The sequence below is a fragment of the Physella acuta genome, unplaced genomic scaffold, assembly GCF_028476545.2.
Source record: "Physella acuta isolate Inbredline_101_S28 unplaced genomic scaffold, ASM2847654v3 ptg001522l, whole genome shotgun sequence".
Lineage (NCBI taxonomy): Eukaryota > Metazoa > Mollusca > Gastropoda > Physidae > Physella > Physella acuta.
The window spans coordinates 65,347-83,345 of record NW_026733037.1 but is presented as its reverse complement, the minus strand read 5'-3'; the positions used below and the strand labels follow the sequence as shown (position 1 = coordinate 83,345).

Sequence of the window (17,999 nt, the reverse complement as noted above, 5' to 3'; positions counted from 1 at the left end):
CGAATTTGCAAATTAGTGAAAATTGTGTTATATAACAAAATTACTTAACAGATTGCAGAGGATTTGATTAATTTTTTAAGGTTGTATTATTTTATAATAATTATTATTTGACGTTTAAAGACTTTAAGAATTTTAAATGATTTTTTTATAACTTGCAGGGTTTTTTTTACTCTGCCTAATATTTTTCGTTTCCAGGATAAACTATGTTATGTGGTTCATACCAAAAAAAATATAAATAAATAAAAAAAATTTAAAAAAATTAAAAATCTGGTTTTCATACTTTTAGGGAACTTTATCTAAAGTTGGTCTTGCCGGGACGTTGAGCAAAATCTAAATGCACCGAGTCCTCATCACTATGCACTAGAAATGGACTATGCAACAATCACAAAAGTCAACAATGGGGTTGCGCCCATTTTTGCTCCCTCTAGGTCGAGAGATCCGGAGAGGAGCCACCCGGACTACGGTTTGGGTGGCTTAATGAAAACTTGGGCCCCCACCCTTTGCAGCCAAGTCAACAACAGCAATCCTCGATCTACCACAGGAAGAATGTCCAGACCTTTATCCAGCTGAAACACCTACTATGCAAGTACTCATCACTTCAAGAGGTCAACCAAACCTGCTAGGGCATATAATAAGACAGCTTATCAGCAATCATCAAATTTTTCTACTCAATTATGGCAGAGCTGACACCTGGTACTTCTCCTCACAAGCTTTCGACGTCACCACAATGCACAACACATGCAAAACACACGGTCCATATACATTGCAATTCTCACTTCACGAAAACGACAAAATCAATGGGACCCTCAGATGGGTACTACCTACACTTAACAATGCTACACCCATACAAGCACTACGTCCTTATAGTAACAAAGAACCATCCATAAACACAATCCCACACACCAATAACCGCAGCTTCTCTGTCTACACCGATAATCCAACAACTATCCCACACTACATCCAAATAAACTACAAAAACAAATCACTCACTATCCTAATCGCAATCGCCGGGAGAAGACAAGCGTGTCAAATCTGTTCCTCCACCCTACACTGGACGAACCATTGCCAACAAACACCTTCAGACACACCACTGCAAGAAGACCCAACAGAACAATCAACAACGGAAGCAACAACAAGGAAGGCAACCCCTATGGAAACAGAAACAAAAGTAAAAAGGAAGAACGAAGACATTCCAGCCACACTGCAAGAAAGAAAAACTAAATCGGCCAAAACAACTTTAGAAACGACTGCAACACGTCCACCAAACACTAAAGAAACCCAGCCGCAACAAGAAACTACCACCGCATCAACCCAAGTCTCCAAACCTTTAACTCCTGGAAAAGACAAGAGCTGCGGTTATTGCTTTGACAGTTTCAGTACTGCCAGCGAGTGTAAAACACATATAAAAACTTGCCATCCTGATACGAGTAAATGCCCGCATTGTAACAATCTGATCAAAAGCAGAGGGGCAATAAAGCACCACGTACTAAAACAGCCAGACACCGCCGTCTTCCAATGTGGATACTGCCTAACAAGTCTATACACCAAATACGACATAGAAAAACACCTCAACGACCAGCACCCCGACAACGACCACTGCCATAATCAAATATTCTAGATCCTCAACCCAGACAGATCCATTTCTTACATAACCCTCAAGGCCAACCTTGTGTAAAGTGTGGGTATCAATATAAAACATCATCATTTCCGGTTCGTGCCCAAGTCACACTGGACAGATGAAGTAGAGTTTATCTGATTCAGAAACCTTGGTATATGAAGCACTATTCAAAGACGTCTTTTTACCCTAATATGAAGGCTAAAATATAGCAAACATGTAATTCTCTATTAGCAAAGGATTTTATTTATTTTTTATTTGCGGTCATGCTTGAACTCTTGGTCTGTAGAATTGGTTGTTAAAATTATCATTTGAGAAATTAATGTTAATTTATTTATAAAAGCTGTAATTACATTTTAATGTGTGGTATACTGAAACATTGTGTGTCTATCCTACTTGTTTATCAAAGACGGGCGGAAAACAGAGTTTCTTTCAGACATCTCTTCGAGCTGAGCCCCTCCCCCCCCCCCCCACCCTCCCAGAAAGAAAGAAAATTTCTACAGGAAATGCATACTTTACCAAAGTCCGCCCCCCCCCCCCCCACAAGTGTCTTCCAGGAGAAAAAAAAGTGAAGAGAAATACTGGCGGAATAAGGGGGGGGGGGGCAGAGATGGAAGGAACTGCTAGGCCTATGTGTGGTCAGACTTTGAATGTTGTTTCAGATAGCAGTTTTAAAAGTTTAAAAATAGCTTTTTTAAAGATTAGACTGTTTATTTTTATATATAGCCCAGTTACGTTAGTATAGCATTGTGTCCCAAGTCAGCTTGCTTTAGTCACACAGACCAAACACCGACTACAATGAAGGCTGTGGTGTTGCTTGTTCTGTTGGCGATATCGTTTGGTAATCACAGCTGTTTAATCTTTATTTTTATTTGGTTTAAATAATACATCATTTTGATGATATACATACATTGAAATAAATTAAATTACATATAGTATTTATATGTGAGCATGTTTAAAAACCAATGTGTTATACAGTTGCATAGCTATAGAAAAATGTAAACTCTTTGCGACTAAATTTTAGCGACAAGCTTTCACTTGCCTTAAAATCGCGTAGCTAAATAAAACAATATAATAGTAGAAGGTAGAGGTAGGTTTGGACATGTTTATTTCAGTCCTGTTGTCGGGGGCTCCGAGGGATGGTTTGACCTTATTACAGGAGCTCGGGGTGTGTCAGGACGTGTGTAGTCCCGACCCAGCTGATACGTCACTTCCTAAATGTGGCCCTGGGATGATGTGTACCAACATACCCGGATGTGGTCACACCTGCATGGTCTACAACTGGAGTAAGATTAATTAGGCGTCGTTTTTAATGAAGAAATATGGGAGTCGGGAATTCGACCGGAGTTAAAAATTTATTTAGAAACTGTGTTTCTTTTAGACTTTTTTTCTCCGTGGAGGCATTTGATATTTACGTGTGGGCCGATTAAATTTTCCGGGTGGGGGGAGAGGGTTCGTTAACGGGGTTAGGCTTTGAAGGAACTCTGTTTAGGAATATGATTTATAGAGTGCAAAGATTTAGATACGTTACTCATGGTCTAAAGTTCACAGTACATGAAAATAGCATTATTTATATTTAAACACATTTTGCATTCAAATCTACAGTGCTTGGATAGTTGTGTGAGCAAAAAAATTATGTGTGAGCAACTGAATCTTGTCACACGATTCAAGATCACAGGCAAGTTTGGAAATCAATGTTAGACCTTTGGTTTACACAATACGAACAATTCAAAATTAAATTTGCTTTTACTTGAGATGTAGTTTGTTGTTTAATTAAACGATTAGGTGTGTTGAAGATATGATTGATGAAAACATTTGAATAGACACTTGTCCGAATGCGACAAATGCCCAAATAGACAAATGCTGTGTGTCCGATAAAATATTAAAATTATAGAAGAAATTCTTAATAAATAAGATGTTGACGGTTCAAAGCGTGATAAATTGTCTGCACTTTCATACCGATGTTTCCTTGCCTCTGAATTCAGTGAACTTAATGTAGTAAATATCGATAATTACATCCCAAATGTTAAACACCGAAAAAGTGGTGTAATTTAAACAGGAATATACAAGTTTTGTGAACTGACGCCAAGACAATTATAGTGAGGTTATTTTTAGTTTCACGGCATGGATAGTAAATAGATAAAATAATTGTATCTTTAAAGTTCAATCGTGATCTCATTCTATGATAAGAAAGTGTTAGGCCTGTGTAAAAATATCAAGATTTCTTGCAAAATTCCTATCTTATCCATAAGGCCGACATAGTGTAGCGTGGTGTCAACACAGCTTCGCTGGCTAAAATATCATTTCCGGCTCGTGTTCAAGACATTTGGGGCAGGTAAAGTAGAGTGTATCTGCATCAGAGAATTTTGAATATGAAACATAGTGTGAACAGATTTATTTCAACGGCTCTGTTAGTGTATCTGCATCAGAGAATTTTGAATATGAAACATAGTGTGAACAGATTTATTTCAACGGCTCTGTTAGTAAAATAATGTTTTTTCATATGAGGTTACGCTTTAACTCCCGGTTTGTAGGCTTGAATTAATGAGATCCTTCAGAGAAAGTGGAACTGGATTGGCCTCACACTCAATAAACCTGTATTTTGCATAACAAGACAGGCCCTCACCTGGAATCCAAAGGGCAGGAGGAGGAGAGGCAGACCAAGAAAGACCTGGAGACGTGACCTGGAAGAAGACACCACGAAGATTAGATACACCTGGAGAGACTAACCCAGGACAGAGACGTCTGGAAAGCTCTTGTCCTCGGCCTATGTCCCAGGAGGGGTAACAGGCAAACCTAACCTAACCTACCATAGGCTTGTGGGCTTAGGTCCGGGTCTCCAAACTACGGCCCGCGGGCCAGATGCGTCCCGCGATGTCCTCTCATCCGGCCCGCTGCGGTCTTTTTGTCCACGGAAAATTCAAAACAATTTGAAAATGTAGCTTTGGCTGCAAATACTATTATCCGCCGTGTTGCAGACATTGGTGAAAACATCGAGACTCAAATAGCGAAAAATGCAAGCATTTTTTAAATTGTAATGGATGAGTCGCTGGACAGCTGATCCACATCTCAACTGATTATGTTAATTAGAGGTGTGGATGAAGACATGAACATAACACAAGAGCAGGCTTCCCTATATAGAATGTATGACACTGTTACCGGAGAGAATATAGATAGTTCAGAGACATGTTAAAAGATAGAAACACAGAATCGCAAGATTTACCATATTTCACAGCAGTAAGATGGCTAATTTGCGAGAAATTTTTCTGAGCAGAGTATTTAAGTTAAGAAAGGAAATAGGTGACTTCCTTGAAAGTTAAGGCAAGCCACAAGCTGATATACTAACTGTCTGTTGAAGAGTGGATATAGAAATTGACCTCTGCTGCAAACATGACTAGTCATTTAAATTTTCTGAGCCTAAAACTACAAGAGATGGAAATTTAGTTTCTGATCTATACACCCACCAAGGCTTTCAGATCCAAACTTGTCATGTTTTTGGAACAAGTACAAGCCAAAAACTTGACGCACTCTCAGTAGTGCACGGTCTTTACGGCTGAAGCAACAACTGAGTTCCGCGCGTCATTTGCATACGAGATCATCAAAGACCTCCAGCTGCAGTTTCAGTAGCGGTTTTCTGACTTGGATTCAAAGGCAGAAAAAGTGAGACTGTTTCAGAACCCATTTGAAGCAAATGTGGCCAGTTGCAAAGATGAACTGCAGCTGGAGGGCATTAGAGGCATGTTCAAAGAAGGGCGGGTGGGTTTTTTATACGTTTTTGCAAAAGGAAGATTTTCCTGATATTAAAACGTTTGCATCAAAGTACCTTTCAAATTTTGGAACAAGATACTTGTGTGAACAAATATTTTCAAGATTGAAATACGTGAAGAATAATTTGAGATCAAACTTCGACCTCGAGTGTGTTGTTGGTCCACTCACAGTGTTTCTTTCACACTTTTTTCTCGTGGGGGTCACTTGAAATTTGTATATATTTCTATATAAATTATATTTCGTTAAGGGGGGTGGGGGCGGTACACGTTCTTCGGGTGTGGGGGGGTGGTTACCACTCCGAAGAGATGTCTTGAAGAAACTCTGCCCCCTCCCCCCCCCCCCAACTGATATTTGATAGTTAATGCGGCCCTCGGGCTGAAAAGTTTGGAGACCCTTGGCTTAGATAATTAAAATTATCATTTGAGATATAAAGATATTTATTTTGAAAAGCTCCTACGAAATTTGAGTTAATAATTATCTATCCCACCTTTTTTTAGTCTTCTTTTCTTCTTCGTTCTTAATTATTAGTGTTGAGGGGGATCGAGATTTATCTGCCAGTGGGTTTGAACTCGAGACTTTGTTCGAATTTATTAACCATGAGCTTTTTGCCGACTCGACCACGCCTCCAACACAATTAAGCGTTACGTGTCAACTGGTTATGCGCCATTGAGGCCATTGACTCCGATTTCAGCCTGCTTTTCTTTTTGGATTTGCTTCCATAGCCTTTGTCCAACCAAGAACAATCTACAAGGCAGCAGTTGTTTAATTTTGGAGTTGTCTCTCTTAGAAGAGTGGCTGTCCCCAGCTAACGAGCCTCATCTGCCCGAGGGATCGATCTTTTTTTTAGTAAACACGGTAAATTGATAGGGGGAAACGGGGGGAGGGGGAGGAGCAGCTAGGCCTATGACCCAGGACATTGTATGGTCAAGCTTTTAGTGTTGTTTTAGATAGCAGTTTTACAAGTTTTAAATTAGCTTATTTTAAAGATTAGACTTATTTTTTTTTAAAATAGCCCAGTCACGTTAGTATAGCATTGTGTACCAAGTCAGCTTGTTTTAGTCACATAGACCGAACACCGACTACAATGAAAGCTGTAGTGTTGCTGGTTCTGTTGGCGATATCGTTTGGTAATCACAACTGTTTGATCTTTATTTTTATTAGGTCTAAATAATACATTCTTTTGATTTGGTACACAGATCTACATTGACATTAAACCCAAGTAAGTTAAATTACATATAGTATTTATATTTGAAAATGTTTTAAAAATTAATATATCATACACTAGCGTAGCTACGGAAAAATGTAAAACCCTTTGCGACTAAATAAATTTTAGCGAAAATTCATCAGCTCACATATAGTCAGTGGCGTAGCGAGGTCGGGTGTCACCCGGTGCGGCACTTAATGGTGGCGCAGCGACCCTTCCCGGGGACAAATTTTCGATTTGCACCCCCCCCCCCCCCGAGCTTTCGATTTGCACCCCCCCCCTCAAAGTTTTCTCTATATGCTTTGCTATTTTTTGCCTTGGTGTCACCCCCGTAATTGGTGTCGCCCGGTGTGATCCGCCCCCCCCCCCCCCGTTGCTACGCCTCTGCATATAGTCATCCTGTGTGGGGGGCTTTAGACCTTACAAGAACATACACACTATACAATCATGTTTACAAATAAAACACTAGTATTGTAGAAGCTGTTAGAGCGTTTTGACACATTTACTTCAGTCCTTTTGTCGGGAGTTCCGAGGGATCTATTGACCTTACAAGAACATGTATACTATACAATCATGTTTACACATAAAGCACTAGTATTGTAGAAGAAGTTAGAGCAATTTTGACATGTTTATTTCAGTCCTGTTGTCGGCGGCTCCGAGGGACCTTTTGACCTTATTACAGGAGCTCGGGGTCTGTCACGACACGTGTAGTCCCGACCCAGCTGATACGTCACTTCCTAAATGTGTCGCTGGCATGCAGTGCACGTACACTCCGGACTGCGGGCACAGTTGTACCTACATCAGCTGGGGTAGGATTAATTAGGTGTTGTTTTCAGAGTTTCTTCCAGGCATCTTCCAGCCCCCCCCACACCCCCCCCCCCCGAAGAAGTCTACCGCCCCCCCCCCCGAACGAATGAAAATTATATAGAAAATATATACTTTTAACAGTGTCCGCCCCCCCCCCCCCAGAAAATTTCAAGTGCACCCCACCCCCCCCCCCACCCCCGGGGAGAAAAGTCTGGAAGAAACACTGGTTGTTTTAAATAAAGTAATCTGTTGATCGGGAAGTTAACTGATGTTGATTAATGTATTTAAGAAACAGACCTTATATTCAAGGCAATATATGAAAATAGCATCAGTTATATTTAAACGATGTTTGTATTCAACTCTACAGTGTTTGGATGATTGTATTAGCAACTGATTCAAGATCATAGACAGGTTTTGAAATCCATGTTCGACTATTTGTGAACAAAACCTTCAGCTATAAACAAGAATAACTCTAAATTAAACTCGATTTTAATGGAGAAAGATTTTGTTGTTCACTTAAAACGATTAGGTATGTTGATGATGTAATTAAAGAAAAATTTACAGTTCTTTCCGTATGACCTCTATATACAAACTGGTACATATATAAAATAATATTTGACACGTAGAAATGTGTGGTCAAACAGTCACTCGAAGTAGACATTTAAATAATGTATGTTTAAAGTTTAAATCACAAGTTACTCTCGCCTAGTTATTATTGAAGGTTTCAAGAAAGTAAATGTTTTCGGTATTAATTTCGTTACAAATTTTGCATTTAAAAATCGCGCCTGTTTCCATTATGTCATTAAATAGCCCAGTGACGTATTGGAGTAAACATCTATTCGCGCACACATAATAATAAGCCGTAATCTAATATAAATAGTTTAAATATAATTCAAACTGAAATAATTATTCTTTTAGCCTAGTGTGCTCAATTTTCGTATCATTCGTATTTTCAAATAATTGGAAAATTAGTAGGTAAAGATGTAATTATACTTTATACACACAGCTGACGTAATAGAATACAATTAGAATACAACGCAGTGGTTATAGAAGACTGTATACTCTATAAAACACGCAGTGGTCGATTTTCGACCATTTTTCGACCACCACTAAAAATATACTAATGCAATGATTACAGAAGTATAATCTATAAACAAAACTTCGTTGTCGATTTATGGCCAGTTTGCAACAACACGTAAGAGATAAATATGCGAGCTTATGAATGATTAATTGCCAAAGCACAATATAAAAATGTAAAATCATTAAATCCAACATCTATCTATATATATAATTCTCTTCTGGGATCAGTTAGAAAACAAGCTGCAAGCACCTCCTTGCAGTCCCCTCTCTTTCTCTCTATCACTACCAACCCCACCCCACCCCCACATGATCTGGTGAGCGGTGTTCACTCTGTTTACATTTTACAATCATAGAGACGGGTTTGGTGACGGCTATTAGGGGCAGATAATTTAGTTTGAAACGATTTTAAACTTAGAGGAGGTAACTAAGAGGAGGCTGCTTTCACGTGGGAGGGGGGGGGGGGGGGTTAGTGTTTTTAAGCAAATATTTTCAATGGCAGCATTGGTACTGTCGAATTCACAAATTATAAATTACTGAAAAGTAGAAACAAACAACTAAATAGCGGCGTATGATACGCCGCGGGTCAGCTCGTATCAAATAAACTGACAATTTACCCATCCCTATCCAACCAATCCTATCTTCTAACCTCCCTTACTCTGTTTTTTTCAAAATTAACAATACCGCTTGGTATTGTCATACTTATACGTAAGGCCTCGTGGCCGTGCGTTAGAGCAAATAACTTCTACCCCGAAAGGTTCGAGTTCTGATCTCGCTCTGGGTATCTGAAGTTATTATAGGGCTAACAACACACATAGAAGTTGGTCAGAGAAACAGATGAATTCTACTTAATCTGCTTTGCTGACTGTTAAATCCAGTCATTAGGTCTCAATGTTTTCTCTAGAATCTTTTATTTTGTGTCCGTAAACTTTTGGTATGTAGGAGAATGAAACTAATCTAAATAACAGCCAGCTTCATTTTTCTCTTTGTTTTTCTATTTCGTTTTGTTATCTAAAGTGACATTTTAAAATACCGATCAGGATACCAGGCCCTCGACCCCAGAGGCGTAGCTAGGGGAGGGCAGGTGTGGCTGTCGCCGCGGGCGCCAACCTTGGTAGCGGGGGGGGGGGGGTAGCCGAACGGGAAAGGAAAAAAAATAAAACGCTCCTTTTGAGCTGCAGTACTAAATTATATACAACGAGCCGACCCGCGGCATATCATACGCCGCTATTTAGTTGTTTTATTTTCTACTTTTCAGTAATTTATAATTTGTGAATTTGACAGTACCAATGCTGCCACTGAAAATATTTGCCTTAAAACACTATCAGTAGGTCTTTAAAGACAATCATTTCCCTCAACCCCTACCCTACACCCCCACCCCCGTGAAAGCAGCCTCCTCTTAGTAACCTTCCTTAAGCTTAAAATCGTTTAAAACTAAATTATCTGCCCCTAGTAGCCGTCCCTAAACCCGGCTCTACGATTGTAAATATTTAGCGTGAACTAAAGCTCACCAGAACATGAAGGGGTGGGGTGGTAGGGAGCGCGCTTACAGCTTGTTTTCTAGCGTCTCCAAGAAGAGAATTATATATGTATATATATATTTAAGTTAAGGAAATTGGCCGTTACTGGGTTTTACAGGCTTATGTAACTTTTTGGTTTCTATGTCAATCCTGTGACACCAACATAAAAACCGTTATAAAGTGAATGACTAATAACATCGCCCGCGAACTTTCCTAAGGGAGGCTCTTTTTCACCAATAAATATACAAATGAGTGGTAGGGCGAAAAGTTTATAGTTTGCTCCGGGCGCCGCAATCGGTCTCTTCGCCTCTGTGTGACCCAGAGACTGGCGCTCACGAAATAATATTATGTACAGAACACGGCATGTTTCAAACAGTAAATATGATATAGTGACATTAAACAACAATAAGAAAAGTGAGATAATATTAAGCTATGGAATGGAAGCTGTATAACTTCTATTGTAAACTACGAACATATTTGCAAACAATACAGTAAACCAGTGGCGTAGCGAGGTCGGGTGCCACCCGGTGCGGCACTTAATGGTGTCACCCCCCAGAGGCGTAACGACCCTTCCCGGGGAAAACTTTAAATTTTCGATTTACACCCCCCCCCCCTCAAACTTTCGATTTGCTCCTCTTAAAAGACTATTTAACACTCGAATTGATCACTTAATTAAGTGGAATTATCATTTTTCTCTATATATTTTGCTATTTCTTGCCTTGGTGTCACCCCCTAAATAATGTCACCCGGTGCGGTCCGCACCCCCGCCCCCACCCCCCGCCTCGCTACGCCGCTGCAGTAAACTAAGGGTACAAGAGTATTTAAATGAAGATAGTTTATTTGTAAGGATTTAATGGACAAGGCGATTAGCTGATGTGGTATTGTGAGTATGATTTGTTTGTTGTGGCTGATCATATGGCTACTTGGTGGGGGAATATCAACAGCTGTTGCTCTCTACAGCACTCAAGCTGGGGCCAGCTGTAGAGGTAAACAGCTGCAGCCGTGTGCTTGTCAGGTGTTGCCTTGAGGTGATGCACAGAGTCGGCTGCATCGGGCGGCACAGGTAAGGGGGGGGCAGTAAGAGGGGTGGCCACATAAAGCGGCACAGTAATTTTTAAATAGAGGCGGCCAAATCAGCCGCCCAGTAAGAGGGGGGGGGCAATAAGGGGGGCGGCCAAATCAGCCGCCCAGTAAGAGGGGGGGGGGCAGTAAGGGGGGCGGCCAAATCAGCCGCCCAGTAAGAGGGGGGGGGGCAGTAAGGGGGGCGGCCAAATCAGCCGCCCAGTAAGAGGGGGGGGGGGGCAGTAAGGGGGGCGGCCAAATCAGCCGCCAAGTAAGAGGGGGGGGGCAGTAAGGGGGGCGGCCAAACTAGCCGCCCAGCAAGAGGGGGGGGGGGGCAGTAAGGGGGGGGGCGGCCACCAGGCGGCACAGTAATTTTTAAAAAGAGGCGGCCAAATTAGCCGCCCAGCAAGAGGGGGGGGGGGAAGTAAGGGGGGCGGCCACCAGGCGGCACAGTAATTTTTAAAAAGAGGCGGCCAAATTAGCCGCCCAGCAAGAGAGGGGGGGCAGTAAGGGGGGCGGCCAAATCAGCCGCCCAGTAAGAGGGGCTGCCTGAAGCAATAAATTAAAACTTTTATCTAACACAACGTGCGGAAATAAGCGAGAGTTAGCTCTTCCCTAACTCTCGCGATGTATGTTCATAACAGTTAGCGCTGGGTTAACACTTTCAGTCGGCTTTCGAGAAACAGGACATAAACACTTCTACCGGAAATTTAATGAAGTTCTACTTCCGGTTTCCGTAAATCGCTCAAAAGTTGGTGCAGCCACGGGATATGATCTAATACTTGTATATGACATTTCTTCCATAAACCTGAGTGGGTGCTGAAGTTATCGTATTAACGCGTACACACATACACACACACACGCACACACACATAAGCACATACACTTATATCGAGAGAGTTGTACAACTGAGTTGTTTTTGTTTCTTTTTGTTTCTTTTGTTTTGCTTTTTTTGGGCGTAAAATGCAGTGATCTTTGTCAAAATCTCGATTTTAATTTTACTTCCTTGTATAAAGAGTGTGGGGTAGGCATTGTAATGGTACGCAAAAAAATATATTTTAACAGTTTTTACAGTTGTACACCTCCCCACTTTATCGTATATGGATTAATATTTAATTAAGATTGTACGCTACATATTCGAATAAATAATAAAAACATTGTACGCTTCTGTAAAAATAGTTAAAATTTAATGTAGGCTTTATGTTTCTTTAAGGTAGCATATATCTTGTAGTTAATAATTGTCATTTTTTACTATTTTAAATAAATAAACAATAGCCGAAGTAACGTTTTAGGTTTTAAATTCTGTCTGTCTGTGTTTGTTACGTAAACAAAATTTTAAATATTAGTATGAGTGCAGGTTTTTAAATGATTTTCGATAACGGTAAGTAGAAATGTATTGATTCCGTGGGGAAAAGATAACTTGAGAACTGTTTCAGTTAGGCGAAATTTCGAATATAAGTATAAAATGTTATTTTTGGGCTACTCTTAAACGTTGAGTGACCTCCGATATTAGAAAGTGGTACTTTAGTAACTTTCCGGGCAGAGGCGTAGCGAGGGGGGGGGGCGGGGGGTGCGTACCGCACCGGGTGACACCATTTAGGGGGGTGACACCAAGGCAAAAAAACAGTAAAATGTATAGAGAAAAATTTGAGGGGGGGGGGGGTGCAAATCGAAAGTTTGAGGGGGGGGGTGCAAATGGAAAATTGAAAGTTTGTCCCCGGGAAGAATCGCTACGCCTCTGAGGCTGTTACACCATTAAGCGCCGCACCGGGTGACACCCGACCTCGCTACGCCACTGTTTCCGGGTTCTAAATTAGAGAAACCATTAGTACCGTTAAAAGTAGGTGAAACAAATGTGATAAAATCACTTGAACCAGATTGATTGGTTTCAAAACTCTTTAAGTAGGTCAAGTCTCGATGACAATGTAATGCGACATAAAATGTGATTTAGTTAGGTGTTTGACTTTTTAAAATTAATCAGTTTCCTTTATAAAGTACTAATTTTTCAGCTAAGTTAAGCACACATTGTTTACGCTCATTCCGTGCGCATTTTTTTTTCTATTGAATCAATTCTATTTTTTTTAAATGTAAGTATTTTAAAAAATTAATAAAATCTTTTATATGATCACATTGCGCTGAAAGTTCTGTTATGTAAGAATGTACGAGAAAATTTAAGGGAGAGCACTCCAGATTTATTTTACTTTATGATCATACTCGTATACTCGGTAGGTGAGGAAATTGAAATTAAGCTTACAAGGGGAAACAACCTGTACCGTTATTTATTGGCAAGTCAAATATCCATAGAAATATTGTAAAAAATAAAAAATAAAATTGCATTTATTAAATTGTTATTTTTAATTTAAAAGTTCTTTAAGGTTCTGTAAATGTCTTTTAAATTAAAAGATTAAGAGTTTTTATTTTTTTCTTAATTTAAAACATAAAAACCTTCAGCCAAATAAAAATGTAAAATTTAAATTAATTAATATTTCCAATTAAAGCTGATCCATTACCACAGCTGTTCACTCTGGTGAATTTTTTTATGGAAAACACATGCATATTTAAAAGGCCCATAGAGCAAATATTACTAATAGATCTATGGAGTTAGTTTTGGAGTGACAATCTGAATAATGTTCAATATATGAATTGGTGCTGTTTGTTATTTTAAAAATTTTCATGATTTATTTAGCTATAATTTTTTAATACCTTTCGTATTATTGGTAGTCTTTTTATTCGATTTATTAGTCCAATTAAATAATACTTTTATTAAAAAAAAATTATTATAGAAAACAATTGTCGTTACTTTCATTGTTTAAACTTTCACTGGCTCTTCTGGTTGACTTTAAGGAAAGTTTGAGGGCGGTTTTTGAAAATATTTTAATTGATAAAATAATTCTAAACGGCTATCCAAAGGCTTATTTGTATTCGATACAAAAAAAAAATAATAATGAGTGTAGTCGATGGTTCCCACACGGCTTTAATTTTTACAAATATAACTGTAATTTTTTATCACTTCCCATATTTTTAAAAATATTTTTTCAAAAATTTAGTATGATGACATGGACTTTTCCTACCTATTACTAGGTAAGAAAACACCTAAAGGCGAAAAGTTAGTATAATTGATTTTTTTTTTCCAGTTACTGAAAATGGATCATGAAATCGATAGAAATCAGTGCTATTTTATACTTATATTTCAAAATTCGTCCACCTATCTGAAAAAAATATTTTAAGAAATCGTGTTCACACACAAACACTTACACATATACCAGTGTTTCTTCCAGACTTTTTTCTCCGGGGGTGCACTTGAAATTTTCGGGGAGGGGGGGGGGGGGGCGGACACTGTCAAAAGTATATATTTCCTATATAAATTCCATTTCGTTCGGGGGGCGGTAGACTTTCTTCGAGGTGGGGGGGGGGGGGGGACAGTACCCTGGAAGAAACTCTGACATATACATATACAGACAAATACATGCATATACAAACATGTACAGACAAGCTAGCAAAACATTTCTTTTTCGACTCAGCTAGAGGAAAACATCGAGATGTGCCAAACTGGATTTTGTTGTTTTTATAAGGTTTTTTTTTTTTAATTTTTTTCACCACTTAAATTATTTGTTGTGTATAAAAAAAATATAGACTGATGTATACACTTGTATTATTATCAATAAATTAAACAAATTAAATTACAATTGTCATTTTGTTTAATATGATCATTTGTATTACTTACTATATTATCATTTGGACATAATGTAATTAGTTGGTTATATGGATGATATGTGGTGCGGATATTTGTATTTGATTATTTTTTGATAAATAAATGTTCCTAAATATGCCTATATAAATTCATATATATATATATATATATTATATATATATATATATATATATATATATATATATATATATATATATATATATATATATATATATATGTGTGTGTGTGTGTGTGTGTGTGTTTGTGTGTGTGTGTGTGTGTGTCAATGTTTATTTTGGCAGGCCAGCTGATTAATTACTACACGACAACATTAATGTAGTACTCTCTTGTATGACATTTCTTTAAATAGTTACTCTTGCTCGGATTTCGGCCTATTACTCTCAACCCCACCATTGTTTCTCCTGTAAGCCCTCGTCCTACAACCCTGCATGGACTACAGATCTCCTTATGAACAGTGGTAGTGGTAATGCTATCATTCCGTTATAATTGGATGAAAAAGAAACCTTCGGTTATGTTTTTACACTCGAGCAGGGGTTAACGAGCAGAAAATGTAAAGAAACCCCGCAGTCTGGTCTGTGAATCAACGCCTAATTAACATAAAAAATGACGTGCATTGGCGTTGTTTGGCGAGATTTATGAAATTTGAAATTTCCACGACTGATGTGCGTGTTCTTGGTTCCAGACGGGTAAATTAAAGCTAAGTTTTGTCTAGACTCGACACCCGAATCCTAACATTTGATTCACACAGTGGCGTCGCTAGGTCGGGTGTCACCCGGTGCGGCACGCACTTCGAGGTGATATATATATATATATATATATATATGTGTGTGTGTGTGTGTGTGTGTGTGTGTGTGTGTGTGTGTGTGTGTGTGTGTGTGTGTGTGTGTTTGTGTGTCAACCTACATATGCCTGTAATTCAAATATATGCCTCATACGCGTACTTGTGTGTGTGTGTAAGCTTTAATCACTGCAGACTTAATTGTAACGATGTTTATCTATAGTCTGTTAATTCTATTCTCTAAAGTGAGCTCATTTTCGACATAATGTCACCCCCACCCGCTTTTAAGAATTGTGTATTTGTACTGAAAAACTATTTACTTTAATTAATCATTAATGGAAATGGCAAAAAGCATATTTTTTCTGAACATTTAGCTTTTTTTTTGCCATGGTGTCACTCCCCATGAATGGTGTCACACTGTGCGGTCCGCACCCCCCGCCCCACCCTTGCTACGCCACTGGATTGACATACTTAGCCCTAATTGTAACACATATTGTAACGCTATCCAATGCATGACCTTCTTTCTGATCATGTCACTATTTCATGCCCTGTTCGATATATTTCGACTAACTCTCAACCGAGCTCTATAGGGCTGGTAAGTAGGTCACCAACCAGTTCTATGGCTCATGTAGGTTTTATTGAGCCGTAGAGCTGGTTGGCGACCTACTTACCAGCCCTATTCCTAGTTCAAAACTTAACCGTGACACTAAACTAATCAAGAATCTGACTATCAATCACGGACAACTAACAATACTAGTATCAATTTTTTTTTGTTAAGTTCTTCATACGATACAGTATCAAACTACCGGAATTTTTACAAGAGACGAAAAAAATTGTTCAGGTTTAAAAACGTGAGCGGTGTTAAACAGGTTTTAAGTTGGCACCGCGTGAGTTACAGACTCGGGCTGTGTACCAAGGTGGAAATCTATACCTGTCAAAGCTGCAGGATTTCACGTTAAGGAAATTTTTTTTTAGGTTTAACAATCCGGTTTTTCAACGTGTCTTTTCTTTCGTGCGGTAAAAATAATGAAAGAATTATGTGTTGGGTACGTTGAAGGAGAAATATGGAGAGAAAAGATAGTAAAGTGTGAGATATTGGGATCTAAAACACAATTCAATTGTTCATTATATATCCCTATTAATTGCTTTTGGCACAGCGTCAGAGGCGTATCGAGAGGGGGGGGGGGGGGCGGTGGGGACATATGTCCCCGGGCGCCGACCTTAGGGGGAGGGGCGCCAAATTGAAAGTTTGAGGGGGGGGGGGGTGCAAATGAAAAGTTCGAGAGGGAGGGGGTGCAAATCGAAAGTATGTCCGGGAATGGTCGCTACGCCTCTGCACAGCGTGGTCGGGTGATAGAGCTTACGACTGTGAGCATGAAAGTCTCGAGTTCGAATCACGGGTTCGAGTCTATATGATGTGAGTTCAACCAGCTCTGGTGGTTACTGGACTCATCTTAGGCTGACCATATATAACTGACCACACTATTCCTTCGTGTTCCGGGGTCACTGAAACACATAAACTCTACTTCAACTACCGCGTGTGTCTTCGGCTCGAATGGGAACAGAAAATAATGATGATTAGGCTTCTAGCTTTTATATGATACTGTTTTAATGGTGGATTCGATTAGTGGCGCCCAAGTTGTACACTTATAGAGATCGCATAAAAACACAAACACAGACAGCCATAACCCGCTTTACATACTCAGCTTCTAACCAATATTGAAAACACTATTGAACTAACAAAAATTAAACATTAAACTCATATTTAATGAAATCTATTGAAACATTAAATAACTTGTTAAACTGAATCCGCTGGTCTTTACTAGCCTAGGTCATTATTTTTTTTTCATCATTACCCAGGTCGTTAATGACCTGATGAGCATCCCCGAAGAAAGTCTACCCCCCCCCCCCCCCTGAAAAACAAAATGGAATTGATAAAGAAAACATATTTTTACGTGTCCGGAAAATGTTGTCCACCCTCCACCCCCCACCCCAAATATCTAGACACCCCCCCCCTCCCCCCCCCCCCCACAGAGAAAAAAGTCTGGAAGAAACACTGACTTCAAGTTTACTAGACAATTGAAATATATGAGAATCAGATCTAATGAAAACCTCAAAACAATAAAACAAGATCAGTACCGTGAGCAGTACTATTTGAATGCAAAGACAATTAATGTAAAACTTTTAAAATGGAGTTAGTGTTTTAGTCTTATTATTGTATTTCTAGACGCAGATATTTTTTTATCTTATGAGTTAGTCAAAGCATGTATCGGTAATTATATTAGAGATCTCGATAAAGTGTTTACAGCTAAGATAGTTGATTTGGTATGAAGGTATGGATTTTTTAGATAATCCAAATGTAAAAAAAGAAAAGGGAAGTAATAAAACCTCAAAAATAAAAATGGATCTATATCAGTCATTGTGATGATGCGAAAGATATTTCAAACATTTAAGTA

General features: G+C 39.1%; 1 protein-coding gene across 2 annotated transcripts; it reads left to right on the top strand.

The window, feature by feature from the left end:
- The first annotated feature begins 2,362 nt into the window (after positions 1-2,362).
- Positions 2,363-7,909, top strand: LOC131928583 (uncharacterized). Of its 2 annotated transcripts, XM_059284650.1 has the most exons (4): positions 2,369-2,456; positions 2,731-2,901; positions 7,226-7,396; positions 7,762-7,909. In XM_059284650.1, the coding sequence occupies exons 1-4, from the start codon at positions 2,414-2,416 to the stop codon at positions 7,770-7,772; spliced, it is 396 nt and encodes a 131-aa protein (XP_059140633.1). In that variant the 5' UTR covers positions 2,369-2,413; the 3' UTR covers positions 7,773-7,909. The 2 variants fall into 2 exon arrangements, 1 of the variants encoding a protein (XP_059140633.1); XR_009383807.1 differs by lacking the exons at positions 7,226-7,396; positions 7,762-7,909 and adding an exon at positions 3,221-3,355 and having other exon boundaries at positions 2,363-2,456.
- Positions 7,910-17,999: the final 10,090 nt, after the last annotated feature.

What these genes read in the sequence shown, in the direction of transcription:
- LOC131928583 (XM_059284650.1), top strand. Translation starts at nt 2,414, where the DNA reads ATGAAGGCTGTGGTGTTGCTTGTTCTGTTGGCGATATCGTTTG. An exon ending in TCTGTTGGCGATATCGTTTG is followed by an intron (nt 2,457 to 2,730) that starts GTAATCACAGCT and finishes TGTTTATTTCAG; the next exon opens with TCCTGTTGTCGGGGGCTCCG. An exon ending in CTGCATGGTCTACAACTGGA is followed by an intron (nt 2,902 to 7,225) that starts GTAAGATTAATT and finishes TGTTTATTTCAG; the next exon opens with TCCTGTTGTCGGCGGCTCCG.